Source organism: Phodopus roborovskii, unplaced genomic scaffold, assembly GCF_943737965.1.
Source record: "Phodopus roborovskii unplaced genomic scaffold, PHOROB, whole genome shotgun sequence".
Taxonomy (NCBI): Eukaryota; Metazoa; Chordata; class Mammalia; order Rodentia; family Cricetidae; genus Phodopus; species Phodopus roborovskii.
Window position 1 is genome coordinate 2,205,318 of NW_026126514.1, and position 26,289 is coordinate 2,231,606.

General features: G+C 35.5%; 1 protein-coding gene across 4 annotated transcripts in view; it reads right to left on the reverse strand.

Moving 5' to 3' along the window:
- The window catches only part of Strn3 (striatin 3), a 91,173-nt gene that overhangs the window by 24,692 nt on the left and 40,192 nt on the right, over positions 1 to 26,289 (reverse strand). Inside the window, exons 4-9 of one of the 4 annotated variants that reach the window (XM_051195808.1) lie at positions 25,672 to 25,753; positions 17,258 to 17,431; positions 15,447 to 15,573; positions 13,854 to 13,995; positions 9,272 to 9,382; positions 1,125 to 1,265 (exon numbers count right to left, since the gene is read on the reverse strand). In XM_051195808.1, the coding sequence (XP_051051765.1) occupies positions 1,125 to 1,265; positions 9,272 to 9,382; positions 13,854 to 13,995; positions 15,447 to 15,573; positions 17,258 to 17,431; positions 25,672 to 25,753 (777 nt within the window). The remainder of the gene's footprint in view (positions 1 to 1,124; positions 1,266 to 9,271; positions 9,383 to 13,853; positions 13,996 to 15,446; positions 15,574 to 17,257; positions 17,432 to 25,671; positions 25,754 to 26,289) is intronic. The other 3 variants (XM_051195809.1, XM_051195810.1, XM_051195811.1) reach the window with 3 other exon arrangements.

Genomic DNA, 26,289 nt, shown 5'->3' on the forward strand with positions numbered 1-26,289 from the left:
GCTTTTCCCTTAAGTTGGGTTGAAACATTTAAAAGGATTCACATTACTAATATGACTTTACCTTAAACTGAAAAATCTGCAATCTAAAATATAAGTAGCAAAAATGTCTGTAAACTACTACATTACTTAGAAAAATAAAAATAAGAGAGCTGATATCTATATTTTAGAGAAGAATACAAGAAAATAGCTTGGTGGAAATGAGTATAGAAATTAAAAAAAAAAAATCAAGATATTTTAATTCACATTCTTTTTTGTTAGTTTTATTAAGTGATTTAAGTCTTTCCTTAAAATTCTATGAAAAAGAAAAAAACAACAGTAAGAAGACATAAATTGAGGAGAAATGATAAATTGTTCAACTTTGCTGTAGGAATGTCTAGAAAAAAAGTAGAACAAAGGTATAAAAGAATTTAAGATGGGCAAATAAATCCCCTTATAGAGCAAGAAGTGTAAGCATAAACAAAAATAAATGCATATAAAATTACTAATGTACTACATATACATTGTATTAAAGTAATTTGGGTTAAAATTTGTATCATTTAGAAGTATATCTTCACCTAGAATTATAAATTAGTCCATGCATCTTTAGATAAATTTCAAAATGCTTAAAGCAGCATTTTTAATTCCTACATAGTTCTGGTTTAGATAGATTGTAGAAAATTTATTACTAGGTCATGAATTCTTGACACAAAGTTAAAGAATGATGTTCCCTTATCCTAAAATGATTAACAGTTACTCTTAGCATTCCTATTAAATGGCAGTTATTAACTGTTGCTACATTTAAACCACACTACTAAGAATTCATTTCCCCTAACTTTCATTCCTTTATTATTTAAAGTTTATTTTTAGAAATTGTTCTTTTCCTAATACTAGATTTGTAAGCTATAGTTAGATTTAAGGAAGGCACTCTGGAAACAGCTGCATCTAACATGAAAACAAATATAAAGAACTAGAAGACATGTTTCACCCCTGAGCAATTATACCAAGAGCTTGCCCAACAGCTCTAATGATCATGTGGGATGATCTTTCGCATTTTATACAATGGCATATTTGCAGTATCAAGAGGTGATCTGGAGTTAAAGGAACTCAGCAGCAAAACAAACAAACACAATAGCTAAATGTTGTACCTTCCTCTGCTCTTGCACCTTCATGATCAGTCATTCTAGGAGAGGCTGACCTAGACTGATTAATGATTCCTGAAGGGATGTGAGGCAGCTCATCATCTCCCAGATCAGCTATCATGTCGCAGAGTTTTGTCCTGTTGACCCCTGTAAATTAATGTCAGCAGTAGAGGTTCATTTAATAGCTACCGCTTGACTTGATGGCAGTCTTAGTAAACCAACTTACTAAACAAAACAGGCTAATAAAAAGCATCATGTTATATATCATTTTCCAAAATACACTAAAAACTTTTAAATATGTTGAATACTAACTATTTTGCAGCTCTTTGTGGACACAGGATAGAATATAAACACTGTATTTGAAACATACTGTGGAGGGGGGAGAGAAAAAGGAAATTTCTATTACTCAATTTGGAGTCTATAAACTCAGCTATTACAACAATGCAAATTATTGGTATTTAAAACAGATATTTACTAGTACATAAAATAAAAAATGGGCTTTTCAACTTAATTCATTGTTTTAAAAAGTCAAAGAAATACAAACGAAATGACTTTTATGAGGGTGCAACGAACAATTAACTTTCCCTGCTGTTTTTAATGAGTATCTTCCCACCATATTAGTAGACAATTTATCCCAATTTGAAGTTTCTGAAGTGTAGTGGTTATCACGCTTGCTTGCCTCACAAAATTTATCCTAATTTGTTAAATTTGTTTCTTAGAATTGTTTGCATCAAATTTACTTTTCCAAATTTGGAAACGGATTTATCCATAAATTCTTTGAATTTCTTGGAATGACAGAAAAAGTCAACACCGTCATAGACCATAAATTCAAAAGTTTAATTATAATTACTGCATAGGTAATTTCAACAGAAATCAAAAGGTTTAGCAGTTATGGGACACTCTTTTATATTTTTGGTTGTGAGTCTTAATGATTGAGCTATCCCACCAGCCCTGGACACACTTAGTCATTTTGAGCTACATAGTATGAAAGACTTAGCTTTAACTAAGTCAGGTGATGTGCCAGTTGGTGGTACTGCATGCTTTTAATCCCAGCATGCAGTAGGCAGAGGCAGGAAGGTCTCTGTGAGTTCCAAGGCAGCCAGGATTGTTACACAGAGAAACCCTGTCTCAAAAAAACAAAACAAAACAACAACAAAAATAAATTCAGAAAATAATTTAGAAAAAGCATTAAAAAAAATCAGCTATGATAAAGCAACCAAAGCAGATCCAAGATCAAACATCATGACCTCATATTCACTAGTACCAATACTAATGAACTAACTAAATGAGGCTGATTTGTTATTAAAATCTCCAGCAGGAATTTGAATACCAGTTAGTGTGCAGGAAATGTTATTTATCTATGTATTCCTAACAGAATGAGAGGCAACTGAATGTTAAGATGTAATGGAAATAAGTGAAACTTTACACATTATTTTATAGTAATTCCTAACTAAAAATGGTTACAAAACTCAATTTGCATGTGTGTAATATATGATATCATTTGAATTTTCCAAGAGAATTATAATGGAGAAATTCAGGGTTACCTGAGCATCTTTATTCATGCCAATGAAGCAATAATAAATTTTCTACACAAATAAAAAATTTGGTAAAATATCCAACAACCTGTTAAATTCAATTTGAGAGAAAAATATCTTCCTCACACATACCTCTTTTTTATAACTTTCTGATCTATATGATTACTATCATTATTGATAGTTTCAACAGTTAAAATAATCCTACAATTTATAAAGAAAACCAGTTATTTTTTACAAAAGAATTTTCCTTTAAATTGTTCTTTTTCTCAAGTTGGTTAATCAAGACTCTCATCTTTATGGTTTATTGTAATTACTAAATATTCAAGCCACATTTGCTGTCTCTCAAATTTGAATACCACTAGTTTAAATTAAGGCTCCCAAATTAGCACATTTGTTCTAATGCCTCCTTGCTCAGCAGTGCCAACTACTACTTACTACTCTTAAATCAAGACTGTTAAAATTGTCTATTTAACCTTGTACATCCTTAATAATTTGAATTCTGCTATCCCATCCTTTACCTTGACCCTCAAAACAAATTTCCTTGACTTTCCATAAAGTGCAGGAAAATTACTCTGCTTTGCATGCTGTTATATTTGATCATCTCCAATACATACATACATATACACACACACACACACACACACACACACACACACACACACACACACACACACAGAGCTCTATTTGGATATATCTGATCCCTCAAATTCACACATGCACACTCATGTACAGTGCACTTGGCCTATTCAAATTCTGTTTATCTGACTAAATCTATTACCTCTGAAAATATTTTATTGATTTTCCCCCTATCTTATTATGTGTCTATGTGCCTTAAAATTTGGTTTTATTAATATATATTATAATTTTGTTATGATAATAACAAACAAAAAATTTTAAAGCTTTATTCTTTAGAAAATGTGTAAAACAAAATTCCTAAAAAAGCAGACTTGGAGATACAGAAGGGCGCAAGATAAATACTAAAGTCATTGCTTAAATTTAGGACCCCAAATTACATAATTAATATTTTTTTTTTACATACTTACAGCTAAACATTAGTCTTTGAGTAGCACAGTGCCAAGTTTAGGAGAAGATGAAACTTCTCTGCTCTAATACTAGTTTTTCAAAAACTGTCAAAAGATGGAAGCAGATTTCACAACCCGAGATAATTGTCTGTGCTTAGCAAAGCAGAGCATCTTTCAAATTCAAATTAATCAGTCTATTTATTTAGGTATTAGGGACTGAATCTAAGGGTTTGCATGTGCTGGGCCAAGACTCGGCCACTGACTCTATGTCCACCTCTTTAAGTGCAAGTTTAATGCATCTTCATATTCACCCTAAACCTAGCAGTGATTCTAAATAATTTTACAATCTTAAATGATTACTAATGATGACAAAACTGGAGTAGTAGTAGTATGAGACATTATGCCTAATATTAATTCAAAGCAGTAAAGGCTCACAAATTTCTCATAGACATCAGCTGAGTCAGGTTCAAGACACACACCTGTAATTCGGAGAGGCTGAGACAAAAGGATTCGGAATTTGATTCCAGATCAGTTTACACAGTGAGCAAACACACACGAACACACACACACACACACACACACACACACACACACACACACACACACACACACACCCCCTCAGTTCTTAATTATTGCTGGAATTTAAAAGAAAAATATTTTCCTGTGTGTGGTGGCTTTTATTTGTAAGCACAGTAATCTGGAGATGGAAATAAGAAAACAGAATTCAAGGCCAGCCTGGGCTATAGAAACGTTTGTTTCAAAAGAGGGGAGTGGAGGGGGATCATTTCTAACTTTTAAGTGAAACACTAGTGCTAATTATAAAATACAACCCACCTACCTCTTAACTGTAACTTCCAGATTTTACATAAATGTATGTTTGTCTAAATAGACTGTAGCATGATAGAAAATGTTATTGAAAGACTGACTAGTGTTAGTTACATCCATTCACACACAACATATAAACTTTATCTTCCTTCACACACTTCTTCCAAGTCTAAATTTAACATTTACACTTTCTCAAATGTGTCCTTTCCTAATCAATACTTTCTCTAGTAAAACTAATGGTTAGGAGGTAAACAGTTTTATTTTCTGACTATCATTATAATTAAAATAAACCTTTCTCACATGGTTATAAATAACCTCAGTGTTGAGTCACACAAGAGACAAACACAAAAAAGCACAAGTATCCCAGCAAGAGAAAATTTGATTTAGGGTATAAGAAGTGTGCCAAGAACCTAAACTGACGTAGGTGGTTACTGTCTCATGCCATTGGTGGGGCTCAACTTCATAATCCAATAGGGGAACAGTCAGGAAATGAGTCCTTGCAGGCTACCTACCTTTAATCAAAAACAAAGCAAAAACAACAACAAAAATGGAGTTTCTCACAATGTATCACAGTTGTTTTAAATAAATATGAGGCTACAATATCAAAGAAAAATAACCAAAACTGCAAAATGAAACTATGGCTTTAAAAGTGCACTGAGAGGACCTTTTCGACATGAGACAAAAGGACTACAGTAAGAAAAGATGGGAGGATGTAAGCGGGTGCAAAGGAGTAATTGGTCCATTTAAAACTGTGACCTTCCATGTAGATTGACAGGAGCCAAAGCTAGCTAGACAATGGAGAAGATGAAAAGAAAGGATACAGGGTTGTGGGAAAGGGGGAACTAATCTGAGATAAAAACCTGCCAATTGTTGCTTTATATATACATATATATTTTAAAATACTAATTAACAATTTTAAGGCATTTTCCAACAACTTTGTCTTTTTGTTTTATTTTTAAGATTTATTTATTATGCATACAGCATTCTGCCTGCATGTATCCCCTGCAGGCCAGAAGAGGGAACCAGATCTGATTATAGATGGTTGTGAGCTACCGTGTGGTTGTTGGGAATTGAACTCAGGACCTCTGAAAGAACAGTCAATGCTCTTAACCTCTGAGCCATCTCTCCAGCTTAAGTAGCCCAGGCAAGTTTTGTATTTCTGATCATCCTGCCTCTACCTGACAAGTGCCGAAATTATAGGCATTAATCACCACAACTATCTCAGGTCTCCTTTAAAAGTACAAACTGCTGGGCAGTGGTGGCACACACCTTTAATCACAGCACTCCAGAAGCAGAGGCAGGTAATTTTTTGTGAGTTTGAGGCAAGCCTGGTCTACATAGCGAGTTTCTAAAACTTAAGAGAGTCACCCGTATCTGTTTCTTCAAGCTTTGGGATTAAAGGCATGAACCATCACTGTCAGGCTGAAATTAACATTTTTAAAAGTTATTTTTCTTCCTCCACTCTCAGGTGTACACAATCATCCCTGGTTCTTTCCTGTGTATTCTGTGTATTTTAATCATCATGATGGAAAGCTGGCCAGCAAGTGTCTACTATGTGTATATATATTTAAAATATACCTATAAAATGCAAATTTGGTGCTCTCAAGTATTGGGTAGCTACTGGGGGTCTAGAAATATCCTCTAGCTAGAACACTACCATTTTTCCTTAAATTTCATTTACATGAAAGGTTCACAGTTAATATTTTCACAGTGAACTATGAATTTGGTTTTTAATTTATAAAGAATTCCACGAAAAAAAAATGTAAGAAATAATCATTTCCTAAGATACCCTCTGTTGGAAACCTAATTCCAGTTTCCTCCTACACAGATAACCTTAAAAGCTGATATTTACCCATGTATTTAAAAATCAGAAACAACTTTATTTGATTAATAAAGTTTGATTAATAAAGACCAGGCCAAATGCACAAAATGAAACATTATTCAAGAACCAAAAATTTTAGATTTTAGAAACTAAGAAACTTTAGGGGCTAAGGAAATAGCTCAGCAGTAGAACATTTGCATGTTTACACCTAAGGTTCAATGCTCAGCATGGTCAAAAACCTAAGTTCACTTCCCATGGAGGTTTCATGTTGGATGGGTGTAGAGGTACATATCTATCATCTTAACACTAGACTGAAGAACAGAGGCAGAAGGAATAGAGTTCAATGGCAACGTGAGCTGGACTGGGGTCCCGCCTCAAAACGAAACAACTCAATTAAGGGAAGCCTATATCCTGTTCTTCGGTATATCCTTTACTCCTGGGCACCTCTTTTTCTCTTAACCCTCATACTTAATTTAAGCCTAAGTGAAAATACCTTTGAAAAATGCAAACTTTATGTGTAAATGTATATAATGTCTAACTAACAGCAAATAACAAAAAAAAAAAAACTATAAATTGAAACACATAACAGATATTCTTGTTGGAAAATACAAAAGGCTCATACATAAAGTTATCTCAAGGTTTTAGGGAAATATTGTTACATGCAAAATTAAATGCAGTTAATTTCTGACAAGCAGTAGTAGTTAAATTTCACTTTGTTTTTATATTCATAAACTTTAAAAAAAACAAACAAAAGAACAAAGTCTAACTACATAGCTAACTAGGCTAGTCTATACCCAAGACAGGACTTGAACTTAAAAGGCTCCTGTCTCGGGCTTTTAAATGTTAGGATTACAAGCACGTACGTACGTACGTACATACATACATACATACATACATACATACATACATACACACACACACACACACACACACACACACACACACACACACACACACACACACGTAGAGGCAAGAAGATCTCTGTGAATTTGAGGCCAGCCTTGTCTACATAGTGAGTTTTGAGACAGCCAGTAAGACTCTTACCTGGGAGGAAGGACGGTTAGAAAATAGCACCAGTTTTTAAAAAAAGAAGAAAAGTAGTGTATAAAAAAGAAAAACTAAAAGGGATACTTCTATATTACATTAGAAGCAGCATTAAAACTTTTAGTAGATTTGGTCAGTACATGGCATATGTAAAATAACCTTAAATTATTTTAAAATAAGCTGTTTCAGGTATTTTCATAAACTTTTAGTCTCATTAAGCTTTGAACATTTTTTGTATATTAATCCTTTGCTTGTATACTTTGGTTTCCATTTTTGTGTTTTTGTATGTGTTTCTTGTTTTTGTTTGCTTTAAAAAAAAAAAGAGCATGGAGTTGAGTGAGATGTGGAAGATCTGGAAGGCACTGGAGAGAGGAAAAGTATGATTATAATACATTGCATGCATTTTTCATTAAAAACTACAAAAAAGAAAAAAGCTACTTTATTTATTGTTGTTTTTGAGACAGGGTAGCTCTGGCTGTACTGGAACTAGCTCTCTGTAGACAGCTGCCTCTGTCTCTCAAGTGTTGGGATTTTTAAGGGCAAGTAAACTGAAGGGCAATAATACCTTCATACTTGAAATGTACAATTAATGTTAAAATTGAATAGAGCCCCACTTAATGATTTTAAAGATAAGTAGTTCATAATACAGTTTAAAACTTCTTAACAACAGTTTATCGCATGCAGTAACACAAACCAGCACAAACTTATAGAAGAAAATTGTCAGGTGTGGATTTAGTGGTAAAGCACTTGCCTAGCAGGCATAAAGCTTTGAAGAGAAGGGAAGTGAGGAAAAGGGGGGAGGGGGAGGAGCGCTAATAGGTGGAATTCTCAAAGCTACAGTTAACTCCACAATAAATCAAATCACTCCAAAACTCCATTAACAAAGAAAAAACAATTTCTGATATACCTGCCATTCTGTAAGCTAGTGTGTGTATGTCACCAGAAAAAGGAACAGGAAGAATGCCTCTATGTCTCGGTGTTTGTTATACACTATTTTTTGCCCTTACACTCTTGTTACTTTACTCTTGTTAGTTTTGATTTTTTTGAGACAGGTTCTCACTATGCAACCTTGGCTGGCCTAGAACTCCCCAGGTACATCAGGCTACCCTTGAATTCACAGAGATCTGCCTGCCTCTACTTTGCCTGGTGAGTGCTGGGATTAAAAGTATGTATCACTATGCCTGGCAAGACTTAATATTTTTTATGTGAAGTAAGTCCTCCTGATATACTTACAAAAAGAAATTTCAAAATGAGAATTTCTATCTAGTCTCTCCTTTTCATATCACAGGTATGAGGATTCTCCCTGAGTACTCTAAAGTGTGACTCACAAAATAATTACTTCTCTGGGAGGTTCTACAGTTGTACTTAACTTTTATAGTGAGAAACACACATGCAGGTACCCAAAGACAGCCAATTGTGAACTAAATAATCTTTATTATCACCACTTTTTGCACCAATGGACTTTGCCAAGTAGTATAGTCAAGAAAATACCATACAGAAAAAAAATTTTGTGGTCACTATTTGTCATTGGATTATGACCAAAAAGCAAAAATTGGGAAGGGTTTTCCTACCACTGTGCTTAAGGATTCCCAAACAAATAAATGCAGGTTATGGGTTAGGAATACCTTTAAGTATTTGTGTGTGAAAAATAGCTAATTTTGATTATTCTGAATTCAAAAGTCAATATTCCTTTTAATTTGAAAACTCTGTTAAATTTTTGAAACTCTTTTTACCTTTATCTTATATATTTGAAGTAATTTTCTACTCGGCCAATGATAAATTTCAGTGACACAGCAGACAAAGTTCAAAGTTAGTTGCTCCCTTTATGACACAACAAATAAAATTCCATCAAAAAGCCTTTTTCTCAATCAGCATACAGAAGTAATAGTTATAATCTGCACTTACTCTTCACCCCTTTCTTCCCCTTTCGTTCCTTCTTGTACTGTTCCTTCAGTTTACTTATTAGTACCTGGTCTACATCCCAAACCTCAGCAGTTGGGGAGAGGTCATCTTTATCTACATGCAGCATATTATTAAAAGAAAAAATATCAGCAGTTGGCAATGCAAGCTGTTGGCAGTAAACTGTTAAAGCTTTATATCATCATAATAAAGATATTGTAATACTCAAAATACTTTAAAGGTGCAGTCTCAGTTTGTAACTCACAACTCAATTCAATTCAATGTCCTTAAGTTCCTAAGAATTTAATGTTATCCACAGGTAAGCAATACTTCATTTCATGTATCACAAATTAGAGGAATATTCTTTCATCATTGAACTAACATTAGAAATCTACTATTAAAAACAGATCACTGCATCTTTATAAAAATGTTAATAAAAAGTATTCAGCCAGCATCATATAAGCAAACAAATGAACTGCATGCGAATTCATAACAGAGTGCAAGCTATAAATGTCAGTGCCATTTCACTGATTAAATTAGTCATGCATCCCTGTCACACTAGTTCTGCATGCACAGGATAACTGTACTATGATAGAAAGGCATTCTAGTCCAATGTTATACATATAGTTCCCAAATACAATGTCTCAAGTAATTCACACAAAGCATTCAAAGACCACCACCTCTGTCTCCACCCCACCCCCAACGTTTCAAGATTTCATTACCTTTTTCCACTGGACTACAACTAAAGATTAGCAAAATAATAGAATAAAAATAAATAAGAAAATTCAAATTCCACTGAAGTCTTATTTGAGCTGATTTTATTTCAGGGTAAAACAATGACAAGCACAAAGAAAATAAAACACACATTGCTTTATATTTCAGCAATGTGAAGTAAATACTTATGTCTGGGGGAAAAATCTACTCATAGTAAACTAGAAATGTCTTTAAAAAAGATAGTATAAAAATAATTTTCTTAGAATTACTTCACTATTTGAGAGTTTTCATTCATTTGGTTTTAAGGCAACTTTATTATTATTGAATTTAATAGTTACAGACTTTTAGAGCCCTCTTAATTAAAAAAAAAATTATACCCATTTAGTTTTTAAATAAGTTACACTAAATAAGAAGATTTTAGTTTTAAATTTCATAACTAAGCACTACTGTTTTTCTAAGTCTGAAAAGCTCCCAAGGCCTCATTCAATCATGGAAAGGCCTTCCCACCCCTCTAGACTGATCTCTAAAGCAAGCATACAAGGTCTCATGTGTGAACAGCAGAGAGAAGAAATTCAAAGAGTTCCTGTACCTCGATTCTTTTCTATAATTGTTATGCCTTTGCTCTATTGTAAGTACTTGGTATGTGAAAAGATATTAATTTGCTAAATTCTGGTACTTGAAACTAACTTACCAAGATTAGTATTTTCATGAATTATTAAATCTGTAAAAGTAGCACAGTATTAATATTTAAGTGAAAACTAATTATTATAGTCACAATGTTTCCTGAAAACTATGCTGTATCAGGAATCCTGTCCATTTACTGAATAATGTGACCTGAGTCATTTGAAATTATCTCTCTTGTGAGGAGAGGGTCTTAGAACATAGCCCCAGCTAACCTGGATCCTTGATCCTTCTGTCTCAGACTTGCTGTGGTTATGGGCCTGCACCTCAAGACCAGCTCATATAGTCAACTTAATGAAACTAATGATTCCTCTTGTCAATTACTTACTTTAGGACAACTTAATACATCTTAAAAGAAGAATGTTTTACAACTACCAATTAAAAAAAGAAGAGAAAGAAAAAACCTTAAGACTTAAGTGGCACAAAACCTTACAAGGGAAAAAACTAATTATAATGACCAATTTTCTAAAAGTCCTGTGTAGCAAGAATGAAGCTGTGGAAGTACAGTAGCAAAGAGTGGAGTGGAAAAGCAAAGAAAAACAAAGAAACAAGATTACTTGCAAGATAATCTTAAATCTAGAAAGCAAAAATAAACTAAGGTGGTGCAAAGAACAGGTTGGTGGATGCATATGTGCACAAAAACATCTGGAACTTGCCTGGTAAGTAACAGATGATTTAATATTGCTTATAAGAAATAGGTAAGAGCAAAAGGGAAGAGGCAGGATAATCTTCTACATATTAATCCTGTTTTAAAAAATCGGGGGGGGGGGGAATACCAAGAAATGAAGTTGAATCAATTATGGGAACTTTTTTTTTTCCTAAAAGAAAACACAAACATGCACAGAAAGTTGATTCCAAACAATGTGAAACCACAAAACCATAAAATTCCATATGGTAATTATACAAATCTATTAACAACGGCATAAATTTTTAACTAGTTTCACTTTGTGAAAATAACTCTTTAACCCTTGTCTGTAAATACCAGTATTTAGAAATTAATTATATATTGTGATACTAATAAGTCCAAAGATCATAGTTTCAAAGAGTTGAAGAAATAAGTTAACATTCTTAAAATTCCAACTATCTCCATAAGAATATGGCAAATGACATACCAACTAGTACTTATGTGAAGGACATAAAATTATATTACCTAATTAAATAACAGTGTTTGAACAAGACTTTTGCTTCTTTTTAAAATCGTGGTTTCATACAATAATATTCTGGAGTACATTTAAGACTCTTTAAATCTAAAAACTTCCCATTTAAAAACTATTAAAACTTGAGTAAATGAATTAAAAATAAAAGCAGTGTTTTTTACATGTATGCTTAGTTTCAGAAGAAAATGAACATGACGACAGCTGTTAAATAATGAATTTTAGAAACACTGCATAGAACCTTTTTGCTTTTATGCAGAAACTTCTTGGATCACCAAGAATTTAACATGCTCAGAATTTCAGACTCCATTGATACTAAGAGGCTTTCTTGGTAAATTTCCATTTAAAAAGAAAATAAAGATCAAGTAGTGATATGAGTTGTCACTCATAGATCAAGTCCTCTACAGCCAGAAGTCTCTGAACAAAGGACTAAAATAATTTGCATTATTAAATAATCCCATTTCACACAAATTAAATTTCTGAAATGTTTGTTATTTAGACTAAAAGTTAAAATTCTAGTAACTTTAGATAAAGAAAACAGAAATGGTTGTGTCAAGATTTAGCTAAATAGATCCTTAACAAGCCCTTAAGTAGATTATATGTATAAGTACATATGTTAACCATGATTGTCTGTCTGTATAATATTGTAGATGACTTCTAATTTTATATCTGATATTTATTTTAGTCCCTAAAATACATTTATACTATAAAATATGTATATAATATCTATTTTTATATCATTAAAATTTTCAAAAAAATAACCAGTACTTTTAAAGTTATAAGAAAAATACAGTCCAAGATTTAATAGGCTACACATAAACTTAAATGTCTTTTCTTTTACTGTTCTCCTACAAACAAGTAATCTCCTAAACTATAGCCATTTCAAGAAAATACAAGTATGTACAGTCCAGGCAGTAAGTAACTGTGGAATTTATGTTTTCAATTAACAACCCCCCCACTTCTATTTACACTTTGAAATAAATCTAAAATTAATACTTTAAGCTATAAATGAGAACTTCCCTGAAGATGTGAGTTATAGGTCACTATCACCAATATAAGTGCGAAGAACCAGAAAGTTAAGTGTTCTTAACCACTGAGCCATCTCCCCAAAAAATCATGTGTTTTTCTTTTTCTTTGGTTTGTTGAAACAGGTTTTCTCTGTGTAGCCCTGGCTATCCCTGAAACTCCCAGGTTGGCCTTGAACTCAGCAACTGCCTGGCTCTGACTTCAGGTGCTGGGATTAAAGATATGAGCCACCACTGCCCAGTCCAAGTATGTTTTTCTATTTCCAGAGTAATTAAAAATAACTAGGGATAAATCTTTTTAGATATGTTAAGAAGGTCTATAAACACACTTTGAGTTCTACCTCTTATCAGATAACATTAAACAATGATTAAGTGAACATTAAGAAAACACATTTTAAACTATTCTTAAAATATATTTTACATGTATATGAATAGGGGTTTTTAACTGCTGGTAGAACTTTTCTTTGATTATACATTGCCTACTATTAGCTTTATGTTTCACTTTCAAAGTTTAGGCCCTCATATTTGTACACAGGATATTATATGCAATAAGTGTAATACACTCACTAAATCTTGCTCATTATTAGTACTGTAAGTCAAAATTAATAATTTATTGCTACCTAGCACTAAGACAGATAACACCATATGGGCATAGGAGGAGCTAAGTTCTCATAAAGCCTTTACCACCCAAAATTAAATGATTTGTTAAAAAAAAAAAAAAAAGAAAGAAAGAAAGAAAAGAAAGATCTTTTAGAGAGGAAAAATAAATTTGTAAATCAACAAAACCCTTCAAGTCAAGATCAACTTCTGAAGTCAAAAGTTGTAACTGAAAACCCCTGTCAGGAAATGTAATAAACTAGGACCAATACTTCAAATTACCAAAAACACTTCTGCTTGCTCTCAGTTTACCTGCTACCATACACTCAGACACACAGACCCCACACACAATGTTTACTAACAAATCATCTGGGAGGGCTACAATTCCTCCCACCCCAGCTTTTCTTGCCCCCTTACCCCATTCTGTACCATCCCCTGAACTCCGTGCTTCGCCAGCTCCTTCACCATCTTCTGCAGTCACTAAAAAGTCAAATTCTTTCAGTGCTTCCTCGGTATCAGGATCATCAGTTAAGTCAGCAGCTAAACCTTCATTACCTATCTGTAAAGAGAAAATAAGCCAATAATTGTACTTTTAGTTCTACATTTCAAAGAGGACCTTTAATATTTCACAACAGTATTTATAGATCTACTATGAAATTATGCAGATCCACAATTGTACTTTTCCACACAATTCACAAGTTTTAAACTATGCCCTAGATAAACAGTTCACCATTGTTGTGAAGAGCACTTGTGAGATGTGACCCAAGCAAAGGGGTGCCATAAAAACTAGTTTACTCCTTAAGTGTTTTCTTAATTATAGAAGGTTCACAGATGATCCCTGCTAAAGAATCATCTCATAAAGAACTTACCCGCATCCTGGTAAGTTAGTTATCTAATGGCTGAACACACTAAGAACTGTTACTAGCTCTATCATTCATGGCATCATAGCATAACAACCAATAAACTTACACTGGTTGTGCAACAGATAATAAAAGCAACCTACGTCCCAGAACAAACAGAATCTCAGGTTTGTGAGATGTCTCACAGGATAAACGCCTGCCCAATGACCTGAGTTTTATCCTCATAAGCACATAAAGCTGGAAGGAGAACATTGCCTCCACAAAATTGTCCGGACTTCCTTGCGCTGTGGCAAATATGCACTTTATAACACACTGTAAGTTTAAAAAGTAAAACCTCTATGCATCCAATAAAATAATATGTCACACTTATGAAAAGCTGGAGAAAGGTTGAAAGCTTTTGAAAAATACTTAATTTTTTTTTTTTCCTCTATCATTACTGCAAAATCTCAAAGTGCCACAATTCATTTACTACTTTTTTGTTTTTTTACTCTTTTTTTTTTTGGCTGTCTCTATCCCTGGGCCCTCACCTCTCTCTCAAGTGTTGCACCACCACATCTATTTTATGTGGTACTGAGGTTAAACTTTGTAATTTGTGCATAACTACTCAAATACTTTAATGTACAACCTCAGGCCTCACTTTTTTTTAAACACACACACACACACACACACACACACACACACACACACACACACTTTGATGCTTAAAATAGAGGCATGCTCTGTTTTTGGACCTGTAGATTTAACTTCCCACTCACCACTAAAATACATTAAGTCTGTTTCTTACTGTATTAGCGAAAGTAAATTTTTATTAATCCATACCAAATAATCAGAATGTTGGACATCCTTACAATACATATATCACCCTCACCCAAGTTGGGAGTATCTACACTGCAGTACTGCAGTTCCTGTTCATTTATCTTCCATGTGATACTATAAGATAAACTTCAGTGTAGACCCTAAACTGGTAGGATTTCAAACCACTAGACAAATACTTTAATAGACATTTTTCCAGCCATGACTAATACATGAAAACTTAATTCCTACATCTGTACATAACTCAGTGGTAGCTAGCAATATAAACCTTTCAAGGGACACCTAAAAAAATTACTGTCCAAATTATTGAATATAGATAATAATGTAAATCTCCTACTTTGTGCTTATTGATCCGAAGTTTGTCTTTTCCTTCAGGGATGCCCTCAATCATGTCATTTTCTTCCTCATCGCTGTCATCAGCATTTTCTAAGAAATTGAATGTCTCAAGAACATCACCAGACGGCCTATAGAAAAAAAGATGATTCCAACTATTTCAATGATCAACTCTAGTATTTCTTCCTGCATCCTATTTTAATACTTCTCCTGAGTTGAATCCAGGATGTCATACATGACAAGTGTTCAATGGCTGAGCCACATCCTGACCCTTCTAATTCCTAGTTTAAGACTACTTGATGGTAACTGTTGCAATCCAAACACAACCTAATTTTTTGTTGCTATGAGACAGGATCTTACAAAGTTCACATTAGTCTCAACTCACTATGTAGCTGAAAATAACTGAATTCCTGATCCTCGGACCTGCAGGCTTAGGCTACCACTCCTGGTTCAAGACAACCTAATAATATCATTTGTGCTCTACAACCAAAATAAGCATTGTTCAGTATTTAATGAGTTCATTCAAATCATTCTGTCTAAAACATCTTGGATAAATGCTACAAGAAAATAAAATGTGGGGACTGGAAGTGGCTCATAGGTAAAAGTACAAGTAAGATCTTTCAGGAGACTTGAGTTTGGGTCCCAACATCCACAAAGAACGGCTCACAGCAGTCTGAGACTCTAGCTCTTAGAGATATAATACCTTCTTTTGGGTCTCTGTACATACCCACCTGTATATATCTCCTATCACACACAAACATAATTAAAATTAAGACTTTAGTCTTTAAAAAGTTTAGACAACCAAATGTTATTATTTCTCAAAATTACCAGAATAAGCAATTTAGCAATTTTTTTTATAATGCCTTATACTTTAGCCTAACTTTCTGAAGACTAAACAATGGCACACAAAAACTAAATATATTAAAGCTATTCATATTTAAAATTGTGAAACATATATTCCTTAAGATACACCAAGCTGTGGGGAGCTGAGGAAGCCCTGAGTGGATTTGTATTGTTGACAAGAGCTGGCCAGGCTTAGTGTGGTGGTGTACGCCTTTGATTCCAGTACTTGGATGGCAGAGGCAGGAAACTCTAAGTTATAAGCCAGCCAGAGCTACTAGAGAATAATAAAGACATGAGTAATTGCCCCATGGAGTGGCAAACCGTTTCCAGGATGAGGCTCAGAGGGATGGCAAAGTCTTCCTGATTGAATGGTGAATGTTGACAGTGTGTGTAGAAATGTACACTGTAGCTTTCTACTTCCTACCCCAGATACTTATGGCGTGAAAACTGCTCCCCTGCAGCTCATACTACCAAGATGAGCTAAATGTACCTCCTGATTTGGCTGCATACCATACAACCTGATTCCTTGTTCAGTTATATATAATAAACACACTAAACCTCCTGGGTGCTGTACTTCTCCAGAGCCCAGGCAATCACCCTAGCATTTCTGTGTGTATATGTCCAATATCAATAAATTCTTTCTCCCCTCACCACCCCTAGTCAGGGTTCCAGGACCCAAGAGACACCAACCCATTTTATAGATTTCTTATGTAGAAAAAAAAGCACCTTTAACCTATTAAAATACTTCAAAACAACTCATGTAATAGATAATAGCAACAATCTTTACTGAAATTAATTTGAGCTCCTGTATATAAAAAAGGTGCCTTCAGACAGTCATTTTAATGACTAACATTAAGAGCAACTGTAGAAAAATCTTGCTAAAAATGAGATTCACAATGAAAAGTCTCTGCCACACAACTGCCTTTGATGTTTGTAAGTTAAACAATGTTAACCTACAAATATAAATCATACCTTTTGATTTCTTGTCCTTTTTGTTTAGGAGATTCACCTCCATTCAGGATCTGTTCTAAATTCTTTGCTTCTACGGATCCGTTTGGTTCTGAATTAGACAGTCCAAGTAATGACCTTACCCGTTGAGATCGTACATCTAATATTGTATCTGTGTATCCTACTTCCTGAAGATACCTAACATGAGAAAATTAAACATTAAAATTCAGCATACTGGGGAAAAGAAACGACCCAGTGGCTAAGAGCACTAACACTCTTCCAAAGGTCCTGGGTTTGATTTCCAATAACCACATGACAGCTAACAACTGTCTGTAACTCCAAAATCTGACTGACACCCTTACATAGACATATATGCAGTGCACATAAAAATGAGTCATTTTAAAAACAACAAACTGTTAATATCTACTACTTTCAAATCATATTAATTTTTTAGAAAATTTCATAATCATACAAACTACTTTTTCTTTGTCTCAATAGCTCCACTATAGACTAATTCAAGTTCTAAGAGAATGATGTCAACTGTAAATAAAAATTGAAATACAAGGGCTGGACATAATGCTCAAATACTGGCTCACAACCACCCGTAACTCCAGTTCCAGGGTATCAACCCTTGCTCTGACTTATGTGGGCACCCAGGACACATGTGGTACATACACATACATCCAGACAAACCACTCATACACATAAAATAATCTTTAAGAAAAATGAAGTAAGGTGGGGTGTGGTGATATACACCTTCAATCCCGGAACTCAGGATGCAGAGGCAGATGGAACTTGGGTTGAGGCCAGCCTGATCTACAAAGAATTCCAGGATTCCAGGATAGCCAGAGATAGAAACCCCATCTTGAAAAAGCAAAAGGATAAAAAAAAAAAAAAAAAGGAAGAAAGAAGTGTGGGTACCTCTGATTCAGAGCCCTTTATCTCAATACCTTAAAAAAGCCCCAGAGTTTTAAAAAAAGCTTTTGAAATACACACACACACACAAACACACACACATATAAAGGCATATCTCTATGCAGACACATACATCTTTTAAAGAGACACATCTTTTAAATAGATATGTGAATTTACATACATACATATGTGCACATGCACATTTTTTAATTCATTATTTTACATGTCAATCCCAGTTCCCCCTTCCTCCCTCCCTCACTTTTACCCTCTCTGCCCTCTCACATGCACCCTAACCACCCTCCCCTCACATCCCCCCCACCCCAATTCCATATGTAGGGGAATGCCATCTAGTTGGGGTCATGTAGATCTGACAGGTCATTTGAAGTAGGGAAAACTAGGTTAAGGCAGTTATCCCTCCATGGGGGATGTGTTCGCAAGGTCCATTTGTGCACCAGGGATACATCCTGGTTCCACTGTCTGAGGTCCCTTAGACTGCTCAGTCCTTCTGGCTGAGACCCACATTCAGGGGGGCCTAAGTCAGTCCCATATTGGCTTCCCAGCTATCAGTCTGGGAGCCTGTTAGCTCCTCCTTCTTCAGATCAGCTGTCTGTATGTATTTCTGCCACCTGGTCTTGTCCTCTTCATCTGCATCTGGGTCCCAGTTCGACTCAGTGTTTATGTATGGTTTGCTCCTGTTTCCAACAGGTATTAGATGAAGGGTCCATGGATAAGTTAGTTGTTGCTCTCCCTATCCGGGAAGGGCATTTATGGTAGCATTTCCACGGATGCTCAAATTGTTAGTTGGCAGCAGTCTTGTAGTTCTCTAGACCTTTCTTTGTGTTCAATTTTATCTTCAAACCAATATGTGTTCTCTCTCTCCCCCCCCCCCTCTCTCAACCCTAAACCCTAACATCTCTCCCTCTCTCCCTCCCCCCCTCCTGTTTTCTTTTCCTACCCGGACTCAAACTTCTTAGTCGCGCATGTTTTCCTTTCCTCCCCCTCACTTTCTCCCACTTCTCTCAACATTCACTGCCCGCCCCACTTCCCCTGTGCTCTGGGGGACTTGTCCCTTCCCAGTTCTGTGAGGGACTTTATATGAATCTCTTAAAATACACCTTGTATCCTAGTTCCTCTGGTGATGTGAATTACAGGCTGGTGATCCTTTGCTCTAGGTCCAAAATCCATATATGAGTGAGGACATACTATGTTCCTCTTTTTGTGACTGGGTTACCTCATTCAGGATGGTTTCTTCAAGTACCATCCACTTGCCTGCGAATTTCAAGATTCCATTATTTTTTTCTTCAGAGTAGTATTCCATTGTGTAGATGTGCCACATCTTCATTAGCCAATCTTCAATTGAGGAGCATCTAGGTTGCTTCCAGGTTCTTGCTATTACAAATTGTGCTGCTATAAACATACCTGAACAGATGTCTTTGTTGCATGGATGTGGATCGTTTGGGTATATGCCTAAGCGGGGGATTGCTGGGTCCTGTGGTAAACTAATTCCCATTTTCCTGAGGAACTGCCATACTGATCTCCAAAATGGCTGTATGAGTTTGCACTCCCACCAGCAGTGGAGGAGTGTTCCCCTTTCTCCACATCCTTTCCTCCAGCATAAATTGTCATTAGTGTTCCTAATTTTAGCCATTCTGGCAGGAGTAAGATGGTATCTCAAAGTTGTTTTGATTTGCATTTCCCTGATAGCTAAGGATGTTGAGCACTTTCTTAAGTGTCTTTCAGCCTTTTTGATTTCCTCTATTGAGAATTCTTTCTTCAGTTCTATACCCCATTTTTTAATAAGGTTATTTGGTATTTTGTTGACTAGTTTCTTGAGTTCTTTGTATATTTTGGAAATCAGCCCTTTGTCAGATATAGGATTGGTGAAAATCTTTTCCCAGTCTGTGGGCTGCTGTTTGGTCTTGTCCACTGTATCCTTTGCCTTACAGAAGCTTCTAAGTTTGAAGAGGTCCCATTTATTAATTGTTGCTCTCAGTGTCTGTGTCCCTGGAGTAATGTTCAGAAAGTGGTCTCCTATACTAATTTGTTCAAGGGTACCTCCTACTTTCTCTTCTAAGAGGTTCAATGTGGCTGGATTGATGTTGAGGTCTTTGATCCATTTGGACTTGAGTTTTGTGTATGGCGACAGACATGCAGTCTTCTACACACCCTCATCCAATTGTGCCAGCACCATTTGTTGAAGATGCTGTCCTCGCCCCATTGTATTCTTTTAGCTGTTTTGTTGAAAATCAGGTGTTCATAGGTGTGTGGGTTAATATCAGGATTTTCAATTCAATTCCATTGGTCTACCTGTCTATTTTTGTGCCAATAACAGGCTGTTTTCAGAATTATAGCTCTGTAGTAGAGCTTAAGTCAGGAATAATGGTGATGCCTCCTGAAGTTCTTTTATTGTATAGGGTTGTTTTGGCTATCCTGGGTCTTTTGTTTTTCCATATAAAGTTGATTATTATCCTTTCAAGGTCAGTGAAGAATTGTGGTGGGATTTTAATGGGGGATTGCAATGAGTCTGTAGATTGCTTTTGGCAAGATTGCTGTTTTTACTATGTTTATGCTACCTATCCAAGAGCATGGGAGATCTTTCCATTTTCTGGTATCTTCTTTAATTTCTTTCTTTAGAGCCACAAAGTTCTTATTATATAGGTCTTTTACTTGTTTGGTAAGTGTTACACCAAGATACTTTATGTTGCTTGTGGCTATTATAAAGGGTGATGTTTCTCTGATTTCTTTCTCTGTTCTTTGTGGTCTGAAAAAAGTAGGGCTACTGATTTTTTTTGAGTTTATCTTGTATCCTGCTAGTTTGCTGAAGGTGTTTATCAGCTGTAGAAGTTCCCTGGTAGTGTTTATTGGGTCGCTTATGTAAACTATCATACCATCTGCAAATAGAGACAGTTTGACTTCTTCCTTTGCAATTTGGATCCCCTTGATCTCCTTTTCTTGTCTTATAGCTTTAGCTAGAACTTCAAGTACAATATTGAAGAGATATGGAAAGAGAGGGCAGGCTTGTCTTGTTCCTGATTTTAGAGTAATTGGTTTAAGTTTCTCTCCATTGACTTTGATGCTGTCAGTTGGTTTGCTGTATATTACTTTTATTATGTTTAGGTATGTTCCTGTTATCCCTGATCTCTCCAAGACCTTTATCATGAAAGGGTGTTGAATTTTGTTGAAGGCTTTTTCCGCATCTAGGGAGATAATCATATGGTTTTTCTTTTTCAGTTTGTTTATATGGTGGATCACGTTGATAGATTTTCGCATGTTAAACCATCCCAGCAATCCAGGCATGAAGCCTACTTGGTCATGGTGGATGATTTCTCTGATGTATTCTTGAATTCGGTTTGCCAGTATTTTATTGAGTATTTTTGCATCGATGTTCATCAGGGATATTGGTCTGTAGTTGTGTCTTTGTGAGGCTTGGATACCAAGGTTATTGTGGCCTCATAAAAAGCGTTTGGCAATGAACCTTCTGTTTCTATTTTGTGGAACAGTTTGAGGAGTAGTGGTATTAGTTCTTCCTTGAATGTCTGGTAGAATTCTGCACTGAATCCATCTGGCCCTGAACTTTTTTTTGGTTGGAAGGCTTTCGATGACTGCTTCTATTTCATTGCGGGTTATAGGTCTATTTAAGTTGTTTGCCCTTGATTTAATTTTGGTTAAGTGATAGTTATCCAGAAATTTGTTCATTTCCTTTGAATTTTCAATTTTTGTGGAATACAGGTTTTCAAAGTATGACCTGAAAATTGTCTGGATTTCCTCTGTGTCTGTCGTTATGTTCCCCTTTTCGTTTCTGATATTGTTATTTTGCATGTTCTCTCTCTGCTTTTTCGTTAGTTTGGATAAAGGTTTCTCAAAAAACCAACTCTTTGTTGTATTGATTTTTTTTATATTGTTTTCCTGGTTTCTATTTTGTTGATTTCAGACCTCAAGTTGATTATTTCCTGGCATTTACTCCTACGGGGTGAGTTTGCTTCTCTCTGTTCTAAGGCTTTCAGTTGCACTGTTAATTCTCTTATATCCATCCCCACTGCGAGCCTGTGCCCGCCCCCTCCTCCCCCCCTCGCGCCCATGTCCTACCCTGCCTACTGTCCCACCGCTCTGATTGAGCACTGGGACAGAGGGTGGAGCCAACAGTCCACACTACTTAGGGGACTTCTAGGAGCGACTCTGAGCACATGCATATTTTTATTTATTTATTTATTTTAAATATCCAATGTATGTAAGAGAATAAGTAGATCTGAACCTTAGAACAGCACCATGCTAAGTTCTTGGCCAGGGATTTGTCAAGGACTAATCCCCTTTTAAGATCTCAGATTCCAGAGCATTCCTCTGGTTGTATGGTTTTCAAAATGCACTTATCTAAGTAAGCCAAGTAATTAACTTAAGATCCAATATGACATCCAAAAGAAGGGGATAGATGGTGACACAAAGATAATAGGCTGATCACTTGAAAATTAAGAGTTAATGAAGGATGATAAAGTCTTGAGGCTGGAGGGATGACTTGTGGCTAAGAGTACTTGCTGCTCTTGTAGAGGACCTGGATTCAGTTTCCTACACTTGGAACAGATACCTGACAATCCCACTTAGATTTCCAATTCTAGGGAATCAGACACCCTTTTCAGGCCTAAGCAGGCAATGTATGCACATTCAAATTTTACATTTAAGCAGTCCTAGTAAACAACAAAAATAATTTTAGATGAAAGCTTAAAAAAATTAGAATAGCAATGAAGCAAGCAAGCAAACAAAAACAGAGACGAGAGTAAATGAGCAAAATAAGCAAGACCACCTTTGTGATGCATAAATAAATGCAATTACACAAAAGGTTAAGGAAGATATGGTGATTCACTCCTGTAATACAACAAAGCAAGGAACAAGAATAAAGACTACAGAGAAAAAAGCGGATCAGGAGTGCAAGCCAAGCCTTGGGCACCATGCATCAATCCTACTTCAAATTGGTTTGACTATAAAAATAAAGGGGGAAAGCAAAGTAGAGAAAATATGAATCCAGGTGATAAGATTAACATTTAAGAGAAATAATGATTTCCCTATTGCCATCCTTTTTTATTCTAAAAATGCAATCTACATATGGTGGAAACAATTCCTTTCCCTACCCCAATCTCTAAACTTTGGTCTATATTAACTGTCAAGGTCTTATACAACCTGGATAAAAATGGAGGTAGGGGAAGCTGTCACATGGGGGGGGTAGTTTTTCTACAAAAGAAGACAATAAAACTAATTCAGAGAAGTAGACAACCATACAGAGATTAAGACTGTGTCCTGGGATTTTCTCTGCAAGTTCCTCAAAGCTACCTGACTTAACATATATTATTGAGGTTTTCCTTCAACTCCCATCAAAACTCTGTTTGTAGTTCAGGTTTTAGTCATGTACAAGAATCTGGAAATGGCTAACAAATAAAGAAGCTTAAATATATTATAGAAAGGAAAGTAAAAACTTTGAAACAATTTTAATCTCATGTTCTATTTTCTGTCAAGTGGAAGCAGAGGAATACTACTGAGAGGATGAGTGGCAATGCTGAAATGTAGTACAAGTTTGGAATCCACTGAGGGCAGTAGGATGCGGGAATGGCCATAGGGAATGGGGTATACATAGAGGTTCTCTGTACAACATAGACTGCTGGTTAATAGCATCCACTTGATACTGTTGTTTTTCTCCATGAGTTAATTAGAATGGAGATCAGAAGGTAAGACTGAACTAAGGTTGTGGTTTTATCCATATTCTGGTAAGACTGACCGGTGATCAAATGATAATAAAAAAAGCTGATGCATCATGGGGTTTAAAGCAGAGCTAAGGACACAAATACAGCAGCCACAAGTAGAAGAAAGAAAGAGGCAAAAGGCAGATGAAGAAAAACAGAACAGTTTAAGTTAAAAAACCTAGCCAGAAATGAGCCTTAGCTAGGCCAAACATTCAAAACTTAGTAAGTCTCTGTATCATGATTTGGGAGCTGGTTGGTGGCCCAAAGGAAAAAGCCTGGCACAATCAATTGGCAAATAACACAAAAACTGGGGTAAAGAAAAGAATACATGTGGTAGTAGTGGTGCACATCTTTAGTCCCGGGACTCAAGAGGCAGAGGCAGGCAGACTTCTGAGTTTGAGGCCAGCCTGGTCTACAGAGTGAGCTCCAGGACTCTATTTCAAGGAAAACAAAACAAAATAAAACAAAACAAAACATGATTACAGTTCTGCTTAGAAGTACAGTAGCTATGATTCATAACAAGATAAAGGATCCACTTATACTCCAGGGCTATCAGCAGGATACAAACAGCAAAATTTCCAACTATAAGAAAAAGAACCACTCTTTAAAAAAAAAGACAATAAATATGATTTGCCATAGTTATCTCTAATAAATCAAAAGACAAGCATCAAAAATGTTCCTCAAATCTTTCACTATGGTCTGGACAGACATCTGCTGCTCTTGCAGAGAGATCCTGGGTTGAGTTCCCAGCACTCACAAGGTGAGATCCAGTGCCTTCTTCTGGCTTCTAATGGCATCAGGCACACAGACAATGAATTACCTATTTACACATGCACACTTGTGCCCGCGTGCACACACACAAACACACACACACACACACACACACACACACGAGTATATAGAAATGCAAAAACACTCATGCATAAAGTAAAATAAATATTTTACAAAAGAATTTTGACTAAAAAATATTTTGGCTAGCCATCACTGAGGAGTTTCAGTTGACCCTTCTCTATGTTCTCATATACTGACTCTACAGTGAAAGTGTGAAGTGCCTTAAATGAATGATGCCATACTCTTATTTTTTTTTAAATATATAATATGGGTATTTTTCCTACGTGTATCAAAGTGTGCGGGCACACAGTTACTAGATGAAGATCACCAGTAGAGACCAGATAAGGGCATCAAATCCCCTGGAACTGGAGTTACAGACAGTTGTAAGTCACCATGTGGTGCTAAGAATTAAACATGGGATCCTCTACAAGAGCAGCCAGTACTTTTAAATGCTGAGCCAAATCTGCAGCCCAACTCAATACTACTTCAGTTCAGGCTTTCATTTAGTTTTTCAGATTTTCAATCACATAGGAGAAGAGAAGAGGGAAGTTATCCTGAAACAAGGGGGAAATAAGCTTTAATAATGGCTGAGTAGGTGAAGTTACCTACAGCCAAGTCAAGGTGAAAGTTGTCCTCTGATCTCCACATGCAACTGTAATGCACACCTATGCCTCACCCCCACATACACATAATGGTTTTGGTTGATATTTTTGTTGTTTTTTGGGGGGGGGGGTTTGTTTTGTTTCATTTTTTTGAGACAGAGTTTCTCTGCCTACCCTTGGCTGCCCTGGAACTCACTTTGTAAATCAGGCACAGTGCTAGATTAAAGGTGTGTGCTACTAGGCTTACAAACGGATCTTTTGAAAAGCAGCCATATGAAAAACATACAGTAAAATGAAGCAAGTTTGACTTATAAATTGACTTGCTAAGCACTTTCATAACTTTAAAGTTGAAGTCATTACTCACTGTCTCAACAGCTGTCTGCCTTGCTTCCATGTTAGCTGGCTATTCTGAGGTGCTGCAGGAGCCTCCGAGTCTTTGGTTTCCTCTGGAAATTAAGGAGGGAAAGTTTTGCATACATTATTTCAACTTATTATAGTGTTCAGTTTTTTCAGAAATAAATTTACACATGAAAATTTATTTTACATAAGACAGGAAAAAGTTCAAAGATTTACTACAGGTCTTTGCTTTAATGGCTGTTCAATAACTCAGTACTCTACCAGCTTTAAAAAAAAAAAAAAAAAAAAAAAAAAATCAAAAGATCTCAAAAGTGCATTAGCAGGATTAAAAAAAAAATTAAAATTAAAAGGGCTTCAAATAAAATAGGACTCTGCCATGTCAAATGCCTTTAAAATTAAAAAGGTATTTTTACATACTATTCAAAATCAACAATTAGATAATGAGGATATATATGTATGTGTTGTATATATGTATGTATAATCTGTGTATACATAGACATACTTCATTTTGAATTTATTTCAGTGGTCATTAATGTCTCCCTCACAGATTTTATTTTATTTTTTAGAAAAAAAATTAAACCAATGGTCCAATGGGACTAGGTCCAAGGGTCCAATGGGACTAGGA